Genomic DNA, 19,332 nt, shown 5'->3' with positions numbered 1-19,332 from the left:
TTTGGAGAGGTTTAACATTGAATTAGTCTGGTTGATATTTTTAGGGCTCTACAAGATATTGCTGTCTGCGTATTATCCTAGAACCTGAAAAGGTGTCTATTAACTTTCCATTGCATTAACTACATGAACAAGAAATTTTAGGACAGTTTGTGGTTAAATAGGATATGTGCAGTGTGAAGACAAAGGGAATACAGATATATTACATCTGATTCACGAACGAAAAAGGACAAGTGCTCAATTAGATCAGCCAGGATTAGTAAATGTGATTACTTGGGGAGTTCAGTGGAGTTTTCCTGGAGTTGCGCACACATAGTTCAAGTGAGGCGAACTTCCACAAAGAAGGATGTCTACTTGATATGATTTACAACCCAGCTTTTCTTTCTTCTTTTAAAAGTATTTATTCACGTATAAGAAAAAGTGTTTCATCTATTCGTTGATTCCTCAAATAACCATAATGACCACATTTGGACCAAACCAACAGCAGGAGCCAGGAGCTCCATCTGGGTCTCCCATATGGACAGCAGAGGAGCAAGACTTTGGACCATCTGCTTTCTTCCCAGATGCACTAGCAGGGAGCTGGGTTAGAAGCACAGCAGTGGGGTCTTGGGCTAGGGCTTTGAGATGGGACACTGTTGTTTCAGGCAACAAGTTTTTCTCCTGAGCGGTAACACCAGCCACATCTTTCAGTTCTTGTCAGGAGTACTGAGGAATTGTATTTACTCTTATATTTTATGCAACTGGCCCCACCCACATACATCTGATTTGTGTAGAAACAAAGTGTGGATTCTGATGTATCTGCTTACAAAGAATAGTCACAACAAACTGGTTGGCAGTGATCTTTGTGTCTCATCATCATCATGCTGCTGCCTCAGGATGGATGATAGAGTTGTGATTCTTTCTTTACAATCCAAGTGCCATTAACCTGAAGGCCACCAAGGAAGAGGTCACATTTCAGGTATCATCATGCTACATTAAGATAATGAAGGAACAAGTGTCATCGCTTGCTTTCCTCAGAGGTAGTTTTTATAAAATCATCACAGCAAAAACAATGAATTTTTAGTCTACTGTCTTTCATTGTCCCAAATTTGTAAGGACTATGACAACTGTAACTTGCACAGCACTTTAAGCTGACAAAATATCTTCATATCTTGTTGTTAAATCACTCATTGCTACACGTTTGGTTTTCACGGATGAGAAAAGTTGAACAACATCTCCTGGCATACTCTTTAATCACAACCTGATAAGTAAGGAACTGTTTGAAATGGGACATTGGTGGGTGGGTGGAGTCATTCAAGTATTTTGTGGATGGCCCAAAGGAACCTTATTTCTTTCACTGGAACACACAGTTTCTTATCCCAAGCCTCCTCCTCTTCTAAGCTTTGCAATTGCGATACAGATCATTAGAATTAAGTCAATGGTTTTTTACATTTTTTAATTAAAAAACAGCATTTTATTGAAAAAAGAGTACAGTTTTATACAAATACAAAACCCCCAAATATCTATTGTTCTGTTTCCAGGTATGGGAGCAGGGTAGAAAAAGTGTGAAACTTAGATGAATTCTGGTGTAGCAATTCTGTTGTGTCATTTTGGACTTTAGAGTTCTCTGTAGAGTTTAGCAATGTTTATCCACATGTATTTACACTCACATTCATTATAACCTACGCATGTAGCAAAGACTCTTTTAACTCCTAAAAGCATAGTTTTTCAAGTTTGGAAACTATATTCAAATTTGCTAGGTCTGAGTCTTCATGAGAAATAGTCCATTAGATATTGTTCCCATATGCCTTTATCATAAAATACAATTTCTTAACCAACCAACTAGCAGTAGTATCTGCAAATAGTCTAAACTCCAAAGGCACTAATTAACAGTTACCATATTATGTTTCCTTACAAGTTATCTTACAAAACACTCAAATAACGTTGGCTTTGTCAATGGTCAGGTTTTTGCTTCTCCACTGTATCTACTTTACTACAGAAAGCATTAGCTCATACTAACTGAAGATACCAGAACTTTCTTAGAATTCTTTTCATTTTTAGTGAACTGAGTTCACTTTAAAGCTTCCCAACTTTCAAAGACTGGTTAAGACAAGAAACCCATTTACAAACATTCCTCTCTTCAGACATTTGGAAGATAACTTCACAACTATTGTACTTCAATTCCTTCTCTTTTTACCCCCCAGCATAGCTCTTTTCACCTTGTAAAACCAAATTTACATGGATACTATTTCACAGGAACCCTACCATAATGCTGTGAGGTAGGCAGGTCAATAATTACAAATTCCTTTTTACAGATGAAGCAATAAATCTAGGGCAGGCAAATGTCTTGCCCAAACTCGGACAGTAATTGATAGCACTGAGATTCAAATCCAATCTCCAGACACGCAAGCTAACACCTTTTCCATTGCATCATCTTGCATAAGTGTAGTTCCATACAAAAACAGATGAGAAAATTAAAAGAAGCTGTTAAAATTGAATAGAGCACCAACAATGCATCTGGTACAGATGAAAGAAAGAAAACTGACTTGGAAAAGGAAAAATGCTGAATGATGTGAAGGTATGTGTTTGATTTTGCTTAGTGACTTCTAAATAACCAATTGACCAAATAAAAATACTTCTTAGGCATATTTCATGTTCAAGGAATGAAAAGATAACCCACTAATTAACACATTATTTCTATCAGGTGGTTAAGTATTATTATCTCAATTTGACAGATGGGAAAATAGACCATATGACTTGCTCATAACTACAGAGAGAATATCTGTCATCAAATTATCGCTACAGAAATTCTAGCACTTGGTTCAGATAAACAGACCACACCTCTCTGAGAAGTGTTGAGCTGTATAATAATTACTTATGGAAAACACGACTGTCAAGAAGGGACAAAGAACAGTATAGTGTGTGGGATATATAACCATGAGCAAACAGCTTAAAATTTAATCAATAAAATTGTTACAACACCTGGGTGAGTAGCACAAAGCTATCCAAAGGGTCAAATATTTCCAAAACAGGCAAGTGTACTATGGATCAGAGGACAGAGTTTGTGTGGGAAGGGCAGCAGGAATGTGTTATCTTTGTTATGCAGAAACACTTTTCCATAACGTGCTATTATAAAAGATATTCTTACTGACTTTAGGCACTAACATGTAATACGTGGTCAGATTCATGAGTTAGAGATCGACACAATAAATGCAAATAAGGGCTTGATGAAAAAGTAAGTATTGCAAGACAGTGATAAAAAATAAGTATATGAAAGGGCACGCATTAAGAACTCAAAGGGTCATACTTGGCAAAGGAGGGAAGGTCTTATAGTAAGTACACTAAAAGCTGATGAAGAAGAGTAAATCCTATTTGACTTATATATGTATATAGGGAAGTATAGCAACAGCATTCTTATGTATTTTTGTTTACATATTTTTAATATGCTGATGCCAACATAATAACAGCTTTTTACTGTCATTTTTTTTGTTTTTTTTTTTTAGAAAACATGTATATATACATATCTATATATTTGAAGAGTATTCCTCATTTAATTTGGTGACTCAGTGACAAGCAGTAATACAAAGGGAAGAATATCCTTCTTGTACTGTAGAAAAAAAGATAAAATATGATTAAAACATTTCTAATAATGGATAATGTTAAAAATATCTTTCGTAACACCACAGTTCAGATTTTAGTAGTCAAAAGTCTAAGAACTTAAAATCAGTGAATGGTGTTTCAATGTCCATTTTGCTTATTTCAACATGAATGGTGTTTCAATGTCCATTTTGTTTGTTCCAACAAACTGTTCTCCTTTTACTTCTATCACACGTAGTCTTTCCCGCTAGAAGGTGTGGGCTTCGGATAAGGCCGTGGTGTGGGGTAGGAGGTGGTTTTTCGTGGACAAGAGCAGCAAAGTAGGGCACCTCCCAGAAGGCAGAGAGAAGCAGCAGCCCAGCCAGTGAAGAGAGCCTGACCAAATTCATACCTACAACAAACAAAAAAGACAATGTATTGTCAGTCAATAAATTACTGCCAATTTTTCTAGTATTGATATCAAACTCATTGTTCCACTGAAAATAAATTCTCATAGCCCTTTGCAAATTGCTTTAAAGTTTGTGAACACATTCCAACCACAAGAATGTTTACTTTGCAAGTATGGACAATTTATAAAAACACATCAGGTAACATCAGGACAGTACAAAAATATTTGCAGACTTCTGCATGTATAGAAGACATGTAAAGCATGCTGCTATCAGAAGTGGATTTTGGACAATAGTTCCCAGGCTCTGGACTGACAAGTTATGTAATCAATTAAAAGCAGTCATATGATACCATGAAACTGCTAGAGCATGATAGAAGCTATCAGAGACTTAGTAAGTGATTTCAGACACTTTCATTAACTAAAATATAAAATTCATGGTTTTGTAAAATTGCTTCTAAGCAGCCCATCGGCAATCCTGGTTTAAGTCGATGCATGTGGATGCATTAAATCAGACTCCTGGGATGCTGAATCATTTATTGATTGTGAGCAGAGAGTTACAACCAGCTGGATCTGGAGGTTATAAGATCCTGGCTTGAATTCCAATGGCAACTCTCAGCTGCTGCAAAATGGTGATGGTGGCTTTGCCTTTGAGCCTCCATTTTATTCTATTTAGGCAGGATAACTCCTCCTACCTGACTGCTTTGGCCATCATTTGAGATCACGCAAATGGCAAGTTCACAGTGCCTAGCAATTTATAAAGTGCTTTCATGTGCATTACTGGAATTATTGGTCTGGTAAAATTTTAGCCTATTGACCTCCAGCAGCTTCTGTCACTACATCATAAATCTTATGGGATAAGCTCCAACACAATCATTGCAGTATGTGTTCCACAGGTAGGCGTATGAAAAGAAGCACACCTTATCTCTCTAAACACTGAGAGATGTTTCATTTATTCATCCTAACACATACAAACAATAATTAAATCTCACAGATTGACTCTGAATATAGTTATTAGGCCTTAAAGATGTGAAGATGCTGAGATGAAGAGCTTTGTCACTGAGCAGAGTGTAGTTACTTGAGAACCAAGAATCAGATCTGTAACTTGCAAAACTCGTTATGTTTAGAAAGATGACCTTTGTAAAACCAATTTTCTAGTTGTAGTGTAATGTAAAATTTCAAAATATTTTCTTAATATACTTAAAAGGCACTTCAATGCCATATATGTAGAAATTGGCTAGAAATAAAACATTATTAATCAATTCCTATGGTTGGACACTGTTTTCTTCAATTAGTTACTAACTTCATTAGTTACAAATGTTATAAATGGCAGAATACATTTTAAAAATGGAATTTCAATATAAAAGTATCTTTACTCATATTTGGAGAAAAAAAACAAATGATTTTTCAGTAGAGAATGGGTAAGTATAAAGCCTGTGGCTATTGAACTCTGAAGGACATGTTGTCAATAAAGATTGTTAAAGTAATTATTGAGTTCATTTTTAACACAAGTCATAAGTCATTTAAGTAAATTGCAAAGTTGACATCAAATTCATTTAAATAACTCTCAGAAACTGTGGTCCCAGCAGGAATGTGCAGGACATAAATAGAGTATTTTCTCAGAGTATAAACTCTGATGCTTGAAAAACATTACCTGGAATTGACAGGGGTCATAGGGTCATAGAATTCTTGAACAATTCTATGGCCATACCATGCTGTGGCAACCAAAGTAGCCAGACCTACAGATTCAAAACAAGACAATTAATGACCATAGGACACAGATTACAAGTATATGGCTAATTAAACCTAATCATGCATGTGAGAAGACAATATAAATAGTGCTATCGTTTTTATTTTAACACAAAGGACATCAGAAATTCAGATATGATTTATCATAAGTATTTTTAAGACATCCCATAACACTAAGGTAAAGTTAAGCCTTATTTCTTCTAGTCACAACACCTGACTCATTTGTAATTGAAGATCACTGGAGCAAACAGTGCTTTCTGGGGAAAAAAAAATTCAGCAGGTCTATGTTGTTCCAGATCTTTTTCTTTTTTCAAAGATTTATTTCTATTGGATAGGAAGGTTTATAGACAGAAGGAGAGCTAGAAAGATCTTCCATCCTCCAGTTCACTCTCCTAGTGGCTGGAATGGTCAGAGCTGAGCAGATCCAAAACCAGGAGCCAGGAGCCTTTTCCAGGTCTTCCCTGAAGGTGTAGAGTGCCAAGGCTTTGGGCTATTCTCTGTTGCTTACCAAGGCCACAAGAATGGAGTTATAGAGGAAGTGGAGCAGCCAGGACACAGACCAGAACCCATATGCAATTCCCGATACTTCGAGGGAGAGGATTAGCCAATTGGGTCATTGTGCCGGGACCATTGCAAACCTTTTTCAAAATGCAGTTACATATTATTTTGATAAAATACTTCTTGATAAAATCATTTTGCTTATTATCATATAGTTGCTTGTAAAACGCAAGATGAAAATCCTTTTATCTCCTACCTGTTCAAAATCAAATGTAAGTAGCTGGTAAGGAGTACAGAATTTGTGTCAGATTGAAACAAAACACACGCATTCCCATTGTCCCATGTAACAAGCCAATATCTGACACAGATATTGTTTTGAGATTTGCTAAAGATGCCATATCACATCAATTTATGCAATAGTTTCAATTCCCAATATCTTACATGCCATATAAAAAGAGAAGTCACTTAATAATTCATTCCATAATTTGTGAGAAATATATAATTCCCAAGTTACACTCATCTAAAGAAAACACTAGTCAAAGCATACACAATTTCACTTTTGAGGAAATACATTAATGATATATATTGCTCAGTAAGGAAACTACAGTTAATTTATTCCTGAATTATGCAAGTGAATTAATGCAGTGTTTTCATCACAGAAAGAATATCTGAGATAATGCACAGCTAGTTTTACTTTTTCATTCTCTCTCTCTTTGTGTATAGTTCACAACATGCTGGACACAGTAAGTGTATACAATTTTGTTATTTTAAAGCAGAAACTGAAATATGAAACAATTCATTTTATAGTATTTCCAAGAACTCAACAATGCACCTAGGTTTAATGCTTTTCTACTAATCCCTCTTTTCTTCAAAAAAGTGATCCAGTGTAACTGCCTGTATATGACAGAAAATAGTGCTTTGGGCTATTGAAATAGACCACATGAGTGATTCCAAATCTGTGACTCCTATTCCCAAGAAGTTCCTGAGAATGGTGTAGAAGTGACACAAACATTGATTAGAGCTACAAAAAGGCAAAGGTTTCAATGCAGTAGGTTTATTCATAGCCTTCCATGCAAAATCATACTGCAGGAAAAATGTTATTCATGATTTTCAGATAGAAGCTAATTTATGTTTGGATAAGTTGAACAACTGACCAATTTAACCATATCTCTACCAATTTAACCATATCTCTTCCTACATTGACTTCCATGATTAGATTCTTGTATAACCTTACAGTAAATGAATCCACAATTCATCTTTTAAAACAATATATAAATACATAGAAAGCCTAATTGTAGCTTTTTCCTAGTAGTAAATTGATATCATTTTCAAATCAATAGACTATTTTGTATATTAAATCTAATATATATTATGCATATAACTCTTAATAGAGGAGTAATCTATTATTAAGCCTATATTCTATATACCATATATATAGGTAAGAGGATATTCAAATGTTGATGGTAAATATGTATATAACTTCATTTCCACTAATATTTTGAGATTACCTCACAATTTATATTTGAAATATGTCATATTATAGACTTTTGAAATTGTATTGTTCATATCTGCTCCTTATTTTCTCAAAGGACACATAATAGATCTGATCAACTTTGAAATAAAGCAACAAATACACATTTATTTTCTATGAGGAATACAACCTTGCTGTTTTCTCAGTGTATTTCAATATTGTTTTCTTTTCCAGCTCAATAATCCTGACTTCCTACCATATCAATATTCTATCTCCCCCCCCGCCACCCCTACTAGGCATTTCTTCAGTACTCCATTGGCACATCCTATTTATTCTGAAATTGGTTCCATCAATGGAATATTGCACTAATTTTCTTCAGCAATTTCAGTCCCATATATCACTTATGGACCTGTGTAATTTAGAAATTCTTATTTTTTCTCTTATTATGCCCCATCTTCTCATAGTAATTGTTCGTTAATCAGTAAGCATCTCCATCTGGTGAGGGTGATTTTAACAAACCACTGTGCACTTGAGACTTCAACAAACAAATCTTGCTGCTATCAGCTCAGATCTCAGTTTTCATGGATTTCTGCTTTGAGCCCCAAAAAGTTGAACTTAAATTTCAAATGGGATTGAAATAAATTCAACTGCAAAGAAGTCACAATTGTCTAAGATAAATGAAAAATTTAATTTAAAACCATACCACAGGCAGCTCGGTAAAGTGAAATCGGAGGTGGGCCTCTCTTACCTGAAATAAGAAATATGACACCCCCAATGACAGCCATCCGCATCTTCTGCACTTCATCATCTTCCATGCACTTCATAAACTTCATTCCAACAGTGGCCACAAGGATTGCTATCAGTCCCAACAGGATGCCAATCACCATCAAGGCACGGGTTGCTTGCAAAGTGCCTGGCAAAAAACATTTTAGAACATGTCAAAACATTTTTATACCAATAACAGAAGAGTGGTTGAGGATCAATCACTCTTCATTTTTTTAAGATTTATTTTATTTTTATTACAAAGATATACAGAGAGGAGGAGAGATAGAGAGGAAGTGGAGCTGCCGGGATTAGAACCGGCAACCATATGGGATCCCGGTGCATTCAAGGCGAGGTCCTTAGCCACTAGGCCACTCCGCCAGGCCCCACTCTTCATTTTTCATAGAAGAAAGAAAATGGCATCTTTTTCTTTGCCAAGGTAATAAGCATTCTCATCCATTAACTTTCACGGGTTAAATCCTCATGTCAATGCCAGCGCAAATTCCTCTACAAGTCTTATGTCAGGAAATAAAAATAAGGAAAAAATCTAACTCTGTTTCTAGTACTCAAGAGGCCCCGACCCTAGTGATCTTTCTGTTGGCAACCGACGCAAGATCTTCTAAAGAAAAGCAAACACCTGGGCTGGGTAATGAATGAGAGTCTCCAACTATAACATTTAGTGTTTCCAACATTAAATTCAAAGTCAACTGAGAAGGTAATTAGGAACAAAATAGAGTAGCTTTAACTGAAGAAATATGAACTTAATCCTGACTAGTGGATATTTAAATTCTGAAACAACAAACATACACATTCGTCCGGCTATTAACCATTTATAATTAAGATGATTCACAATGCATCTTTGGTACTTAGTCATTACTGCTAATCATCAAACCTCAGAAAACTGGATGAATATGGAGGACAATTTAATTTTTCATATAGTGATGACTGGATGAGCAACATTTATATCGTAAGTCACTGGCAGAAGGAAAAAGGAAAGCCATATTCTGAAAATTACACAGGAACAAAGTAGTGTGTTTCATTCATACTCACAAGTACAATTAATGTTTAAAACTGTTTAAATTTCAGTGCTGGAAATATCACACAACAATAAAAATAACCTTTCTCTGAATTCCACTAATTCTTAAATTTCCTGTTACTATTGTTGGTGTCTGAATTCATGATCAAACACAAAGGGTCCGTTTTGAGACATCATGCTAATATATTTCTTAGGCAGTTAAATTGTGGCATCACTATCGTGGCAAATGGCCACAGACATTAAAAAACGAGCTTAACCTGTACTAGTTAAATGATTCTGATTCAATTATAGAAGAATTTCTGTTTGGGTCCAGCATGATAGCCTAGTGGCTAAAGTCCTCGCCTTGCATGTGCCAGGAACCCACAGGAGTGCCAGTTTGTGTCCCTGCTGCTCCACTTCCCCTCCAACACCCTGCCTGTGGCCTGGGAAAGCAATGGAAGTTGGCCCAGAACCTTGGGATCCTGCTTCTGCATGGGAGACCTGGAAAAGGCTTTTGGCTCCTGGCTTCGGATCAGCTCAGCTCTAGCTGTTGCGGTGACTTGAGGAGTAAACCAGTGAACAGAAGATCTTTCTCTCTGTCTCTCCTTCTGTGTGTAAATCTGCCTTTCCAATAAAAATAAATAAGATATTTTGAAAAAAAAGTCTTTCTTTTTTTTAATTAAAAAATAAAACCTCTCTGAGAGCCATCAGTGTAGTTTTGTGGGCACTACCTGAGGTACTGCCATCCCATATCGGCACCAGCTTCAATTCCTGTTTCTCCACTTCCAATCCAGCTCTCTGTTAATGTGTCTGGGAAAACAATGATAGTGCAAGTGATTTTACCAGTGCAACCACATGGGAGAGCAGAAAGAAGTTCCTGTCTCTTGTCTTCACACCTGTCTGGCTTCAGATGTCACAGTCATTTGGGCGTGAACCAGTGGATGGAAAATTAGCAGAATGATGGTTTGGTATGATGCTGAAGGACAATGCTACTGTAATAATATAGTGGAGATCATTGTTTGGGGACATGCGGAAGGAGAGCTACTGTGTCATAAAAAATAAAAGGAAAAGCTAAAGAAATAAAAGGTGCTTACAATAAAAGATCCTCTTACCCTCACTTTCTAACTTTCAAATAAAATAAATTTAAAAGATCACTCTCATTACATTAATAGTATTAATATGTAAAAGCATCTTTGCTTATATATTTCTATACTATTTGTATTTTAACAAACTATTTTGTATTGGGGAAGCCACATATTTTTCTGTTAAACCATACTTCTGTTACGTACAATGTACATAATTGTAACTCTTACCCAGGACCTAGAAATTGCCATCCTCTAAGTCCATGCAAAGTGAGAGATTAGTAAGGTTTTGATTTCCACAGTTAATTCAGAGTTAATAACTTAATCAGTCTTAATATTTTCAAGGCTTAGAAGGTATACTAACAATCATAATAACTATAATTAAATATGTCTAAAAATATTAAAATTTCATTTCAAGATTTCTATTCTTTCTATTACCATACAATGTGTTAAGCCATAGCAACCTCTAAGAAATATCCAAGTTAATTTTACAGTATTTGACATATAGCTTGCATTTTGGTTTTGTTTGAGTAAAACAAATGGAACTTGCCACCTCTCCTTTCATTTCTAACTCTCCATGTCAATTGTAGGTACTGTGCATATCTCACACACTTATCTTGGAATTCAAGGGTGGTAAAAGAATTGCTGGATCAAAACACATGCCGCTTGCACTACATGTATATTAAGAAACAAAGTTGCTTACAAGATTATTACAAAACATTTTTCTTGGAATCACAAATCATACTCTGGGATGAGGGGGAAAGTACCAAGGATGCCATGGTTAAGGTGTGTCCTTCCTTCTAATTCACTGATGATCTTTACAAAGACAAGTATGGCCTAGAAGGAAATTTTAAAATGATATAGTAAGCTCCTATACACGACACAGTCCAGATTCAGTCCTAAGATTGGACTCAAATAAGGGGAGCAATTTGGGCTAAGGAATGCTGAAAGAGGAATAGCTGAAAGTAACAGAGATGATTCTTGTGTCTGGAGGTTATGGTGACTATTGTCCTACTTTGCCCAAGACTGTCTTAACTTGAAAATGGAAAGTATGACATCCTAAGATAGTCCTTAAATCCTGGGAAAGTGGAAGAGTTTGTTTTCCCCCTGAAGGATGGTAAGAAAGCAGAATGGAAACAAGATTTAGCAAGTTGGCAGAACACATGTATCATAGAAGCTAGTCTAAGTGACAGGGGATTCTATGTAAGTGTAATCAGATGTCACACAGGTTTTAAGCAAGGGGTAACATTACTTTTACTCTCCATATGGACTCATATGCAATTAGAAAACACTCTTCAAAAAAAAAAAAAAAAGGAAAACACTCTTCCTATGGAAGCCCTTGAGATATGGAGACTCTTACATCTCACAGCCGTCTCTATTTTCTCATAAACACTCGGTTCTCCAACACTTCTGATGTTTTCCTCTCGTCTCTGTCCAAGTTTTTCTTTGCGTACATGGCCACAAACTTGAACTAGCTTATGTAGAAATCATACTGATCAGTCCTTCAAGTAAGAACCGTAGGCCATGAGTCGATCCCGTCTGAGCACTTCGCACAGGGAACCCTCTGTGAGGAGTCCACCGGGCACACGCTGCACAGGTCAGTCTTGTTGAAAATTACTGTGCTCCCAGTACACAGGTTCCTGCCAGGGCTTCATGTGCCCCCAACTAGAATAAACTAATGTCATCATTTTTAGACTCCAACATTTTCCCCTTTAAATTCTCAGCAACAATATATTTGGTTCATGTCATATCTATTTTGTGACTTATTTTACAAAATGTCTGAGGCTGAAGGCCACATATTCCGGTTCATAATAATTCCACTGTATTTCTTTTTCTAATATAACATGCATGATTTACATAATATATCAAATAATGGATAGAATTGAATTAATTTTTAAAATTCATATGAACCATGAAGAACAAGGGAATTATATTTCTTGTTAACAATGGGCTAAAGCAGCAATATAAGAATGTTAATTTACCAAGCAATGTTTTTTTTCGTTGCCGTTCTGACAATGATTGACTTAAGAAATTTCTTTGCATTGAACAGTATTAGACTGAAACCCAACACAACGTCTCATCTTGCATCACAGGAGACAGGTTGATAAATTTTAACTGTAGTGTTATGCTAGGAAAATGTAAAGATAATAAACATATTCCTATACACAAGAAGCTTAGATTCAGAACTGCATGAAAATTCACTGAATAAGCACAGGGGATGATAAATTACAAACTAAAGTAAGCAACGGTTGTGTTGCCAGCTAGCAGGGTTTTATGTGCAGATCAAATCTAAACGGAGCAGTTTGAAACTGGAAGAAGATGAATCCTTTTAAAATGAGTTCTTTCGGAAGCCGTTTAATTAGGCAGCTACAACATACGATCGAGAACTCCTGGATGACTTGAGCCAGACATTTATTCCTGCTATCATCCAAGCCACTAAGCAGAATACTTGACAAGCCACATGGGTCTTCAACTTACGCTCAATGAGTTTAAATTAGACTGGTCTTGGCTTTTGGACATTGAAGTATGCAGGAAATGTACTTATTTCTTTTATTTAATCAGGTTGCTTGGAGAGCTATAATCTTGCTCTATGAAGTCAGAATTAAATTGGGATATTAAAAGTTAAAACTCTGATGTAGAGAGAAACAGTGTTTACACTTTGCTTTATTTAATATGTTTCTATGTTAGCATCCAATTAGTTCTCCTTATGAAGCCACAAACCCTTCCATGAAATGACAAGGAGTACCAACAAGAAGTTGAAAGACATGTATAAAAACAATCAAATGCAATATTTTGAATCAGAGAAACAAAAGATTTGGCTTGCAATATGCTGAGCTACTCTGATTGGAGCTTGGAATTAGAAGCAGAGTATTCTATCTTGACCTCTTAAATTTCCAGATACCACCACAATATTATAATCATTGACTAAAAGTTGTCTGTGGAGAATTTGGTTTAGCAAACATTCAAAAGCTACACTATTGTTTCTCTTCATTATTCAGCAGTAAACAGAGAAGGCAACCTTTTAATTATGCTCAGCTAAACTGATAATCTTGAGATTAAAGACCCCCTAAGGTGTTCTCACCATTTTCAACCTGAAAGTATAATTTCAAAATACCTACAAAGATCTGTACTTATAAGACAAGAAATGAGTTGAACATTACTTAGGTTAATCAACGTAAGTGAAGAAAGACAAGTACAGACAAGCTCGTGGAACCTTTTGCCTAAATCTTGAAATTCTTTCGACACAAGCTGCAGGACCTCCTGTAAATAGCTTACATTATTTCGATGATTTACAAGGTTCATCACCATATTGCTATCCTATGTGTCGTATGTCACCAACACAATAGACTCTGTCCTCACACAGTCCCTCTTTATATCAGCAGTTTCTTCATAACTGTTAGGTGAAGAGACGACATGACCATTGGATGACTGGAACTCTAACACTCTCTTCTCCCTGTAGTTAAATGAGATCATCACAGACTGCTGCTGAACCGTACCTCCGTGGATTTTCCACTTAGATCTCTCACTTTCACTAAACATCAGAGTTTCATAGCAGCCCGCATTGATAGTATTTTCATTTTCGTTGAATATGAGCTACTGTGACCTCAGGAGACAATCAATGACAATTTGGTCCGATGTACATTAGCTTTGACCAGTTGTTAGATCTGCTGGAGAAGTTGGCATCTGGAGAATGAGTGTGAGTGTGTGTGTGGGGGGGGGGTACGTGTATGCGAGCGTGCATGTGCATTTCTGAGAGAATATGCTACAGGACTGCAACTGTGCTCTGTATTATTTCCATGACATTTATGTATCACTCCAATCAAGAAATCTGTTTTGCCACTATCTTTTCTTTCCCCTTTCTATCACTTACGTTAGTAATAAAGCATGTTGACACTGGCGAGGACCTTGGGAATAACCTTAGTGTTTACCGTATGAGCAAGCATAGGCCCTGTTCCCAATCTGTTTAATGGATTCATGAATCTTTAGATACTTTCAGCATTCATCATTTCATCTTGTCTTATTTTGAATATGTGGATGTAGTTTGAGCCAAGAGATATCAAGTGGGTCACCATTAAATACAAGGACAGCTAGTGTAAAACGATGAGCAGCAAATGAGCACTTCCGAACTTAAAGTTGGACTTTTGTTTCAACTACCACCATTCCAGTAGTCTCCATTGATTCTTGTAGCAGTTCTGAGCATCGGTGGCCTCCTGAATACCCTTGGCTCGGAAGGCACAATGCAGTCTCGAGCAGCATGAGTGGGTGTCCTGTTGCCGTCCTCTCTGCCTGTTCTTCAAAGACTGTCCAACTCAGTGATTTTGTCTCCCTGATTGAGCCTGACATCATGGTGAGAGTGCTGGGAAACCTCATGACAACCAATACTCATTAAGCACACCTACACACATGTGGATTCATGCAGAGCAAGTTAAACAGGCCAGAGGAGCTTATAAACAAATTACAGAATCTGAGGGTTAGATGAGACTGAGAGAGAGTCTAGCCTAACCTCCCATTTGTCTGGTGCTTGGATTTTCCCCACAGCATTCCTACAAAATGCTTACTTATTCATTGGTTGCACACCTCCCACCATGCAGCCTCCAGGGGCGGCCCAGTGTTCACATAGCTCTAGCTGGGAAGTCAAGTAAGCAGAAGCAATGAAGCAATAGAGCACAAATAGGTAGATAGTAGTTTCCCAAAAGTTTGAGAAATAGATCAAGACAAGGTAAAATATACAGGGTAATAACCAAACATACTGCACATGAAACATACCTATATATATATATATATATAAATTACAAATTTTAACTGTGAGACTCATCAATGTTAACAAATGTCACATATTTTGGATGGAAATGAGATCATCCCACTCATTGTAAAACCAAAATACACAGTATGATGTTTGATTCTTCACAAAGTTTCTCAGTTACATTTTTCATAAACTGTTGGCAAGAACTACCTAAAAGGAAGTTGTACTGCATCTAATTTCTTGAACTACACACAATATTCACTGTCTATGGAATACAGATGCTGTGCCTCTTTAGAAACCTTGCAAAAAGCCTTACAATGCTTATGACTGGCATCGGTTACAGCAAGGAAAAAAAGGGCTTTTAATAGGTCTATTGCTAAAACCTTCATAAATTTCCACCTCTAGACTCTGAGACGCTAAGAAGACTCCCTGGGCAAAAAGAGCGAGGTCCAATTTCAGAAAACCTGTTGACAGGCTTTCATCTACAAGCACTTTATGAAACTGAACCTTTTACGAGGCATACTACTTATATACAAACAGATAATCCTCTTCATCTCCAGGTGTCACAGAAGTCTACCAAGAGCAGCCAATGAATCGTCTCCTAGATTTCCACATCAGGTAGGCGTGAGCACCACTTCCCAGGTGGAGAAACAGAGACAGGTTTTCTGAGCTGCAGCCAAAGACAGCCAATGAGTCACTGGCAGGTTACAAGGGAGAACCTGTGAGTCAAACTCCCTCTTCTGGGAAGTAGTTCTGAGAGAAAGACCTCAGGCTCCCCTTGGATAAACTATGGTTTTAACCAAAACCAAAAGCAACATCTCATCTGAGTTAAAACACAACAAGCAAAGCAGAGAGGAATTCATTAAAATTGTGTATGTGTGAGTATCTGTGTGTTCGGGTGGTGTTTATTGATTTTTACCACCCCCGTTTCAACATTGCAATAACTACACTAATGAGGAATAAATGAAAACAAAGCAGTTTATCCCATTATCATATGCAAGAATGACCTGAGATTTTACAGCACGGATCAATTAACTCATTTGGTCACTTGAGGAAATAAAGAGGAAACCTATTTACAGTTGTGGAAAATTAACTATTTTGATTGTAGAATTAAATGGACAAGGAGACTTCCCTCTAACTGTGCTTAAAAACGTCTCCATATGCCAGTTCCTCATCATGGCATTAAAAATTCCTGACACATTTTCCTCAAATGGATTTATCTTTTCATGGGGGAAATTTAATGATTATTTTCCAACTAGTCAGAAGGTATAATTAGATCTCTATAGGTCAGCAAGGATCCCTAATGACTAAACATTTACATTACTTTTTGTATATGGCACTACTGATATAGGAACCTTGAGAAGTTGTGATGACAGAGCTCAGAACAACCTTACACATGACCAATCAAACTCTACAGATGTGCAAAATCCTTAACAGATTTGGAGCGTATTTAATAACGACCCAGCTTTTCACAGGAACGACACCCATGATCATTCCTGGCCAGCAGCTGGAGAGATGCACGCAGTTGATATGAATGGTGCCAGCGTTGCACCCACGGAGCACACAAAGGGGTGTGCACTGGTCTGTTTATTCAGGTAAAAGCTTTGGAAGCTTTTCCTCCTGGGAGTAAGTGAGCATAGGACAATTTTTCTGACAAGATAGTCAAAACCTTACTGCTCCACATCCTTCTACAGACTCCTCTCTACTTTGCTCCTTCCAACTTGACAAGTCAATGGCAGATTTATCACACAGAAATACCAGCAAAGCAGGTGAGACCATGCAGGAGTGTCCCTGGCCCATCTTTCCCCCAGCCTCTCTTGCCCAGCTGATCGGAGCCTTCACCACCTGTCTTTCTGGCTGTCATTTCCCTTAAATCCTGCCCTACTTCCCTTCATGTTAACCAGGCAGGTTGCAGGACTCTTCTTGTTCTGCTTTTCCATGCATCACCAACCTTCTTGTTGGCAAGCACATTTCTGCCTCTTCTGTGGGCCCAAGGCTCCAAAGCTAAATCTCTGGGGAAACTTCAAGAGATGTCTTCCGGGAGTATCGGAAAGGGCCTCTCTGAACTAACTTTGTCATAAGTCCCACTCCCGTCCTCCAGAGAAAGGAAACAAAGAAATGGAAAAGGAAGCCACACCTGGGAGAGAAGACATTGAGAAGGGACATGTCACGTGAGAATGTGACTATTATTGTGAAAAGTCACAGTAGCGGGTGGGTGTTTGGCGTAGGGAATGAGACCATTTGAAATACTGCATTCCAAATCTGAGTGCTTAGGTATCGGTCTTGGCGCCCTTGTCATTTTCAGGGTCCTGCTAAGGTGTCCCCTGTAAGGCAACAGGTGATAATTCAAGTATTTGGGTTTCTGTCATTCATGGAGGAGACCCGAATTAAATTCCCCTGGCCCAGCCCTGCTGAGTGACCCAACACATGGAAAATTCTCTCTCTGTCTCGCTCTTGCTCTCTTCCCAGTCCCCCTTTGGAGGGAGAAATCTGTTTTTATAATCTATAGCAAACATTTATTTAAAATAGTTCTAATGTAAATATTGGGATTATCTGGTTAATTTCGGAGAATTTGAGGAGTTTCTGTGACTTCGCTTTTCATATCTGAACTTTACCAATCAACCGTCAGTTACACAGAACCATACACCATCTGAAGAGTATTATAGGATCAAGTTCAAGATCCAAATTTCGACCCGCTGTCATGAGACTTTTTGATAAAATCCTACCAGAAGAGGGAGAAATGCTTTGCCCAGGGTGTCAGGGGCAAAACTGAAGCGTTGGGTGGCCCTTTTCCCAAAGCAGAGGAGGTTTTGTTCTCAAGACAAAGCTCGGAATCAGAAAGCTTGAGAGATCACCTGAAGACTGATAGAACAGAATGGACCGCACCTGGGGGTTGGGAGCACCGGGGAGGGGATATAGGGGAGAGGGTTCACTCACTGTTGAGATTCAGCAAGGAGTCGAAGACTTTGCACTGGATTTGCCCGGTACTCTGCGACACACAGGACATCCATAGTCCCTCGTAAATGGCCTGGGCGGTCACGATACTGTCACCCGCATAGGAGTAAATCTTCCACTGGGGCAAGGCAGTGCTGACGATGGAGCCGATCCAGCCCAGGAAGGCCAGGATGAAGCCCAACAGCTGCAGACCGGCGTTGGCCATGACTTGCTCACAGGCGCCCGCACTGGCTCTGGGCTGGCAGGTGTAGACGGCGGGTGACTTTGCGAGTGTTAACTTGGATCTCCCAGAGGTAGCCGGGCCAAGCCGAGGAAGTTACTGCATGCAGCTCTGCTTGCTGCGCCGCCGCTGGAGAAGCGTTAGGTAGGAGTCCAGATCGACGTCCTGGTCGACGCGAGAAGTTGCAGCTGCTCCTAGGGTCAGGGACTGAAACTGAAGATCGGCCGGGCACCGCGATTTAAAGAGGCTCGGGCCGGTCCGGGCGAAGCCACGCGGTGCCCCCTAGCGGTTTCACGGTGGCTCGCACGGGCGCGCCAGGACACGCAGGTGTCTGAGCCGGCCCAGGCGCCCCTGAAGTCTCACCAGGTGAGTCGCGGCATCCAGCATGGGTCTGAGCCGCTGCTTTCCATAGTCCTTTCCCTCTTGGCAGGCTTCTCAGCCCGTTCATTCACTAACTCTACGCTTACCCCCCAAACGCAGCGAAGAGTAAAAATGCAACTTAGGTGGAGTTCTCAAGAGCTTCAGTTTCTCTGTTTTCTCTAGTTTCCCTTTTAATTCCCTTTCCCCCGCCCCGAGACCTTATAAAGGTTATTTCTAGCTACCTCTAACCCACACAAAGATATGCTTTTCTTTGTTCAGCTTCTTGCCCTCTCCACTGCGCTCCTCTGCTGCTCCCATCTTCAAGATAAGAGTCTTCTATGGAAACTGAGACCCGAAGACAAAACGTGCTTTCCATAAAATAATACATCCAGCTAGTAATGAGCACAGTTTTTGCCTCGCTTTGCTTTCTGCTACATGAAATGTACTCTGAATTCCAGCATCAGTTATGGTCCCTTTGAAAATGCAAGTGACTCAATACACACATATACAACACACAC

The 19,332-nt window shown here is 38.4% G+C and overlaps 1 protein-coding gene across 1 annotated transcript; it reads right to left on the bottom strand.

The window, feature by feature from the left end:
* Positions 1–1,426: 1,426 nt before the first annotated feature.
* CLDN1 (claudin 1) lies at positions 1,427–18,664 on the bottom strand. The gene is made up of 4 exons (XM_041002957.1): positions 18,217–18,664; positions 8,425–8,589; positions 5,613–5,697; positions 1,427–3,964 (listed from the first exon to the last, which is right to left on the bottom strand). Exons 1-4 carry the CDS (start codon positions 18,437–18,439, stop codon positions 3,802–3,804), a joined length of 636 nt encoding a protein of 211 aa, XP_040858891.1. The 5' UTR covers positions 18,440–18,664; the 3' UTR covers positions 1,427–3,801.
* Between the last annotated feature and the right edge of the window lie 668 nt (positions 18,665–19,332).

Source organism: Ochotona curzoniae, unplaced genomic scaffold (assembly GCF_017591425.1).
Source record: "Ochotona curzoniae isolate NIBS_2020 unplaced genomic scaffold, NIBS_Ocur_1.0 scaffold_2587, whole genome shotgun sequence".
NCBI classification, from domain to species: Eukaryota; Metazoa; Chordata; class Mammalia; order Lagomorpha; family Ochotonidae; genus Ochotona; species Ochotona curzoniae.
Note: the sequence above shows the minus strand (reverse complement) of the source record. Positions and strands in the feature narration are given on the sequence as shown.

Coding starts and splice junctions, on each gene's coding strand:
- CLDN1 (XM_041002957.1), bottom strand. CDS start 18,439: ATGGCCAACGCCGGTCTGCAGCTGTTGGGCTTCATCCTGGCCTTCCTG. Junction 8,590..18,216: donor CTCCTTGCTGAATCTCAACA/GTGAGTGAACCC, acceptor GTTTTTTGCCAG/GCACTTTGCAAGCAACCCGT. Junction 3,965..5,612: donor ATGACCCCTGTCAATTCCAG/GTAATGTTTTTC, acceptor TGTTTGTTGTAG/GTATGAATTTGGTCAGGCTC.